Source organism: Orycteropus afer, unplaced genomic scaffold (assembly GCF_000298275.1).
Source record: "Orycteropus afer afer isolate SDZICR_OR568_19922 unplaced genomic scaffold, OryAfe1.0 scaffold00538, whole genome shotgun sequence".
In the NCBI taxonomy this organism is placed as follows: domain Eukaryota; kingdom Metazoa; phylum Chordata; class Mammalia; order Tubulidentata; family Orycteropodidae; genus Orycteropus; species Orycteropus afer.
The window spans coordinates 1,027,793-1,034,943 of NW_006922125.1; the positions used below are offsets into that span (position 1 = coordinate 1,027,793).

A 7,151-nucleotide genomic window follows, 5' to 3' on the forward strand; every position below is an offset into this window, starting at 1 on the left:
TTTTATCCCCTTTCTCCTGCTCTTCCGGCCTGCTACTCTGGGCGGGCCTGAGTTTCCTCTCCTCACCTAATCCCTTTGGCTGACTGCTCTTCTCTCTGGCTTCCTGGCTTTTAATCCCCTTTCTCCTGCTCTTCCCGCCTGCTACTTCGGGCGTCCCTGAGTTGTCTCTCCTCACCTGTAACCCTGGGGCTGACTGCCTGAAATATTTATAGTCCCCCTAAATGGTGGCGATTTTTAACCACATTGCTTTGGATATTTTTCCCCTCATGACAACCCAATTGGGCATAACCTAGGCTGGAAATTCTCAACTTGGTGCTGAGGAAACTCTGACAGGGCTCAGGTGGCCTCTAAATGATTGTGATCTAGTCCAAAAGGCACAGTCCTGTTTACATTTTTATTTAAAAGCGACTTTCCAGTGTGATCTTGGTCATGTCCAAGGCTCTTTATGCCTTAATGAAGATCAGAGTTTACACCTGATAGCATTTCCCTTCAGCCTGAAAAACTTCCTTTAGCATTTTTTTTATAGTGCAGATCTGCAGCTGATGAATTTTCTCAGGTTTTATATATCTGAAAATATCTTTATCTCATTTTCGTTCTTTAAAGAATTCTCTCTGAATATACAATTCTAAGTAAACAGATTTTTTTTTCTTCCAGCACTTTAAAGATATTATTCCACCGACTTTTGGCCTTCATTGCTTCTGAAAGAAATCAAAGGATTCACATTACCGTTCCCCTGTATGTAACACGGTGTTTCTCTCTGGTTGCTTTCAAGATGTTCTCCTTATCTTTAGTACTTAGCACTTGACTACGATGTTCTGAGTAGGTGTTCTTTTTTTCATTTACATCCTACTTGGGGTTCACTGAGGTTCACTTTGCCTCTTAAATCTGTAGATTAATGTCTTTCACCAAATTTGGGAGCTTTTTAACCATTATTTATTAAAATATTTTTAATCATTTCTCTCTTCTAAGTTCTATACATGTATTTTAGACTGTTTGGCTGTGATCCCACAAGTCCCTCAATCTGTTAGCTTTTTCTTTCTTTCTTTTTTAATATATATGCTTCTCTCTGTTCAAGAACTTCTATTAGGTTCTTTTTATAGTTTCTGTTTCTCTGCTGAGATTTCCTGTCTTTTCATTATTTATGAGCATATTTCCTCTGCATAACTGAGCACAGTTGTAATAGTTGAGTTAAAAGCCTTGCCTGCTAATTCCCACATCTGAGTCATTTCAGGGTTGATCTATGTTGATTGTCTTTTATCTTGAGAATGGATTGCTCCTTGTAGTTCTTTGTGTGGCAAGTAATTTTGGACTTTATCCTGGATATTGTGAATATTATTTGGTGAAGACTCTGAATTGTGTCATATTCCTCCAAAGAATGTTGACCCTGTTTGTTTGGTTTTAATGGTCAGTTTACTTAGATTCAAACTAGAAACTCTGTCTCTTAGATAGCAGTTCAAATCTCAGTTCTGTTCTTTCAGCCTTAAGTGTGCTGCTTGGAATATACCCTGCTTGTGCATCCATGGCTCAGGGGTCATGCAGAAAGTTGGACAGATCTTATGTACAAAAGTTAGTACTCTCCTTCTTTGGCTCTCTCCTTCCTCAAATTCTCCTCCCCTTACTTTCCAATGGCTATGGTTGCCATGAACTGTCTCCTCCAGTTCTTTAGGCCATAAAGACTGTGGGTCTTCTATTCAAGCTTTAGCCACCCTATAAGGTGCTAATTCTGGTCTGCTCTCAGGCCATAAGAAAATTTACTGTCATCAAGTCGATTCTGACTCATAGTAACCCCCATTGGGTTTCCAAGACTGTAAATCTTTATAGAAGCGGATTACCTCATCTTTCTTCTATGGAGCAGCTGGTGGGTTCAAACCACCAACCTTTTGGTTAGCAGCCACATGCCTTAACCACCACACCACCAGAGTTCTTTTTTCTCAGACTGTAAGACTCTTTAAAAACTGGGAAGCTCACCTTGTGCTGTTCATGTCTTCCAAGTATCAGCTGCTCTTCATAATAAGTCTGTTTTTGTTCACTCTCCGATGCCATCAAGTAATTGTGGATTTTCTGTTGTATTGTTTTGTGTTTTGTCCAGAGTTTAAAGTTGCTATCCATGAAATAGTTGCTCTGGTATGAGCTTACTCCTAACAGCATATTTTTGCTATAATGCATAAATGTGCAAAAACTTCATTAAGAATTCTATTGAATAAAATGGTAAGGGGAGAAGGAAGAGGGGTTTGTAAGCATCAAAACCAAAGGGTCAGACATGTGAAGGGGAAAATGGCAGAATCTCTAACAGAAAGTGTAGAAATCCATATGAGTAAGAGGTGAGGGGTGCTTCATGGCCTAAAGTACTTTGTAATATGTGAGGGTTACAAGAGTCATAGATTGCCAGAGCCTTGGGTATGAAAGAATGCTTTAAGTAGGATAGATTATAGCGTGTTTTTCCTTCACCATGTAAGTGCCTCTATGCCTTTGCCATAAGGATACTCTGAGGTTTTGTTATATGCTCCCCCCAAAAAAACCTTCTTTATTTTATCCTTAACCCTGTTCATTTCCTCAGCCTTTTCAAGGCTTTTGCATCTAAACAGTATACCTTTTAACCTTAGGAAATTCGCAACATTCACAATGATGAGCTAATGGGAATCAGGCGAGAAGAAGAGATGGAAATGTCTGATGATGAAATAGAAGAAACGACAGAAACAAAAGAAACTGAGGAATCAGGTGAGGATAAGTCTGCTCTGTTTTATGGAAGTACCATCTGCTTGCAGGGATGATATTAAAAGTCTTTAATACCCAGGATGGCATGCACACCTTCCTATCACACTGGACGTCAGCTGGAAACAATTGGTAAGACCATGCAGGTATACACAGGCTGACTATCAGCCTTGTGGTTACTGGATTCTCTGTGGTCTTCATTTATTCCCATTGCAGCACCTAATTGAAAGTGGACTTTCTTTTCCAAGAAGCACTGGACAGTTTGACAATATTGTTCCATGTTTGTTTCAGATGTATTAGGAATATATTCTGTAAGAGAAACTATAAGAGAATATATTCATAAATGGGTAAGTAGTCAACCTTTTGGGAAAAATAATTAGAGCCCTACCTCACTTACACTTGACACCAAAGTTAATTATAGATGGATTTTTAAGATTGAAATGTATGAAAAAAAACATAGCGAAAGAAAATATGGAAACCATAGAGGTTGGTTATATGATTTGAGGATGAAGATCATCAATGTTAGAAATCCTAAAAGGAATTTTTGATCAGTTTGTCTGCATGAAAAAAATCACAAATAAAAAGGAGAATCTACAATGGGAAAATACCCATAAAATATCACAGTGTGCCTGTCTGCTGACTTCTGTTGTGGTTACTTGGGAATATACTGAGAACCAAATGGAAATCCACAAACAGTTGTATGGATAAAGGCTTTAAGACCTCAATATCAGTCAGAGGCCACAGCGTAGGTCCCTGGTGGAACCCACAGGTCAAACCTATTGAACAATATGACAACACCCAAACCCTTGCCACAAGAAGACTATCAACGAAAAGACCAGTGTTTTCAGGCAAACCATTCTAGTCAACCTTAGGAGGCTGTAAGATACAATGGGGGAAAAAGCGCTGGACTTAAAGGTAGAACACCTGAGTTCTAGTCCCAGCTCTGCCCTTGACTAAAGAGAGACTTCTTCCACTAAGCCTCAGCTCCCTCACTTGTAAGAGGTACATTATAGAAGCCATCTAACAGGGATGTTGGGACGGTTCAGTGACTTAATTAATTCATTCAAAACTGTTTTTTTATATGCCAAGCACTGTGCTAGACATTAGAGATACAGTAATATGCTGGCCCTGCCCTTGAGGAGCTCACAGTCCAGTGACAGCACCTACCATAATGCCTGGTACATAGTACATGCTCAATAAATATGTGTGTGTGTGAGAGAGAGAGAGAGAGGAAGAGAAAGAGAAAGAAGGAAAGAGAAAGATTGACTGATTATAATTCAGATCTGAATCTCTCAGTCCCAGGACTTGAATATTGAACGCAGCAGCTTTCTAGCCACTTGAGTGATCCTAGAATCTTCACACCATTAAGAGAAACTCTTAAGAAAACCATGAATTCAGATTTTTAAGGCATTTGTTAGCTGTTATATCTGTGTTTCTACCACTTTTGCCATATGTTAGATCCCTAAACATACAAACATGTATATTGAATAAACCCTTTGTCATCACTAGTTGGCATTTTCAGAAAACTGAACTAATTACTAAAAGTAAATGCTATGAACTTAGGGCCAAAATAAACGATAGAGTTTAATAATAATTGAGCTATTCAAATTATTGAAGTGCTTAGCCAGGATATTTTATAACTGATTAAACTTTGGCTTGTAGCATTATTACCACTGCAGCATCTGCAGTATGTATAGTGTTTATCCAGTGTTATGAAATAAATGCAGCCATTAAGTTTGAGCATCCTCTTGATCAATTGCTGAGTTTGAGGAGTTCTTAGGGGAGGAGAGGGCTGTATAGGAGATTCAGATTGACTGCACTTGCTAGGTTGTTACAGTGCTCATCTGCTAACTGAAAGGTCAGCAGTTCAAACCCACCAGCTGCTCCGCGGGAGAAAGATGTGGCAGTCTGCTTCCGTAAAGATTTATAGCCTTGGAATTTCTATGGGACAGTTCTACTCTGTCCTACAGTGTGAGTATGAGTTGGAATCGACTCGACAGCAGTGGGTCTTTGGTATAATGGCATTTTGCTTCTGTATCACTTTTGAGTTAAAAGCTGTATTGGCTACTGCACAGAATCTTATTCGTTTAGAGACTGGAAACTCCCTGACAGATCATCTTAGGGCTATTTTCTTTCCTGTTCCACATGCCAGGATGCTGCTTTGTCAAATAAAGCTATCTACAATAGACTTAATGGAGCTTACCAAATAGCTTTTCTCCCAGAAGGTTTCAATTCATTTTAATTCAAGGACTTTGGTGCATTTTTCTTCCCCTCGATCGTATCTAATTTTGTTATCTCGCTGCTGTAGTACTCAACTGTAGAAATCCTGCTCAGTGTGAGCCAGTGAGGGGGGTCCTCAGCTTTGATCTAAATCAGCTACATGTTTTAGCTATCACTTGATTCCAATTAAAAGCTTAAGAAACTACATCTCACAGTTGTTCTTCTCTCTCTCTCTGTGTGTGTGTGTGTGTGTCTCCACGCCACCAAGCTTAAATTCCAGGAACCTATAGCATGTTTCTGGTGAGATTTTACTTCCCAGAGCAATCTCAATTGCTTTTCTTGGAATGCCACAAAATTACTGTACTCCAAGAGACTTTATTACTATTTGTGATGCAGCACTTGAAATACTCTTTCCATGCAAGAGGGGACTGCTATGCTCAAAGAAATGTGTTAAAGAGGGAGAATCACATCAAAGCAAATCACGATAGTGTGACTATTTCATTCTGCTGTTAGCCGTGATGGAGAGCACATGGACCCAGTAAACATAAGAACAGCTGGCTGTTCCCATTTAGCATTTTTCTTCTGCCTTCTTCATTCAAACTAGTGGTTCTCAGATTTTGGTCTACATGAGAGCCATTTGGGATACTTTTAAAAATTCAGATTGTTGGGCTCCAGAATGTAACTCAGTAGGTCTGCAGTGAAGCTCAGGAAACTATATTTTATCAGGCATCCTAAATGACTTAGATGTTGGTGGTCCAGGGAGCACACTTTGAAAAATACATATATTGACTTCAGTTAATTCCCTTTCATTCTTCTAGCTGAAGTTTTCTCTTCCCTCGATACCCAACCTCCTTTCTCCTCCCCCGACATCTCCCATTATTCCCATTTTAGGATTTTGACCAATTAATTAGCAAGCACCATGTCTCATAAGCTGAGGCAATAGAGATGTATCTTTGTACTCAATAAGCTCATAATCACAAAATTTAAGAAATACTGTGTGATTAATACTATTTTGGAAGAGATCACTGCTTAGAATGCAGTAGGGCAAGGGATATCAATATAGGCCATAGTAGTTACAGTCAGTGAACTTGAACAGACCCTTGAAAGATGACTAGTTTTGGACAAGAGGAGAGAAGGTAAGAAAACATTTTGATGAAGGGAGGGGAGGAGTAGGAGAATCAGAGCTCAAAGTGGAAAATAACCATGATATGTATGTTGTTGTTGTTGTTGTTATGTGCCATCGAGTCAGCCCCGACTCATAGCGACCCCTCCTTGGGTTTCTGAGGCAGTTTCACTACGGAAGTAGATTGCCCCATCTTCCTTCCGAGGAGTGGCTGGTGGGTTTGAACTGCCAGCCTTCTGGTTAGTAGTCAAGTGCCCTAGGCACTATGCTACCAGAGCTCCTCATGATATGTATATGGGGATATAAAAGATAGAGTAAGCAAGATGGACGCAGACTACAGGAACCATTTGTGCTGACCTGAGGCTTAGCATAGTAAATGATATGGAACCATTAGCATATCTTGACCATGCCACTAATATGATGAAAGTAGCATGAATTATATATATTTATGGGATAATTTTACATTAAGAGAGATCAGGTGGAGACCTTTATAGGAACTGAGATGTGAAACGATGAAGGTTAAGACTAGAGTAAAGGCAATGAGAACAGACAGAAGATGGTAGAAGAGGAGGCAATGGAGAGTATGAGATTAAAGATCCCAGGAGTCATTTTAGAGAAATAAATTAAAGTCTTTGGTGCCAGGTTGGATATATGTGAAGAAGAAAAGGAAAGAACACAGAATGTGTCTGTTTTCTAGTCTGGGAGACTGGAGGGTTGGTGGTAGAACTGACAGAAATGGGCTGATTGATGGGGCTGATTTGCAAAATACAGTGAGCTCAGTTCCAGATAGTAGGTAGTTAGGAAATGGACATAAAGGATTTGTATTTGAAAGGACAAATGTTACATGATCTCACTTTTATATGAAATATCTATAAGCGACAAATGTGTAGAGACAAAAGTTTATTAATGGTTACCGAGGTGGGAGGAGGAGGGATGGGAGAGTCACTGTTCAGGAAGCAATGAGTATTAGTTAATGGTGACAGACAATTAGGCAACAGATATTGATGGTGATGGTTGTGCAGCATGATGAATGTAATTGATGTCACTGGATTATATATACATGTAAAAATGTTTAATTGGAAAGTGTTGTGTCATG

At 39.4% G+C, this 7,151-nt stretch overlaps 1 protein-coding gene across 1 annotated transcript in view; it reads left to right on the top strand.

The window, feature by feature from the left end:
- Positions 1-7,151, top strand: part of ENOX2 (ecto-NOX disulfide-thiol exchanger 2) — a 102,598-nt gene that overhangs the window by 76,867 nt on the left and 18,580 nt on the right. The window contains exon 8 of the mRNA XM_042782944.1: positions 2,604-2,718. Coding sequence (XP_042638878.1) covers positions 2,604-2,718 — 115 coding nt within the window. The remainder of the gene's footprint in view (positions 1-2,603; positions 2,719-7,151) is intronic.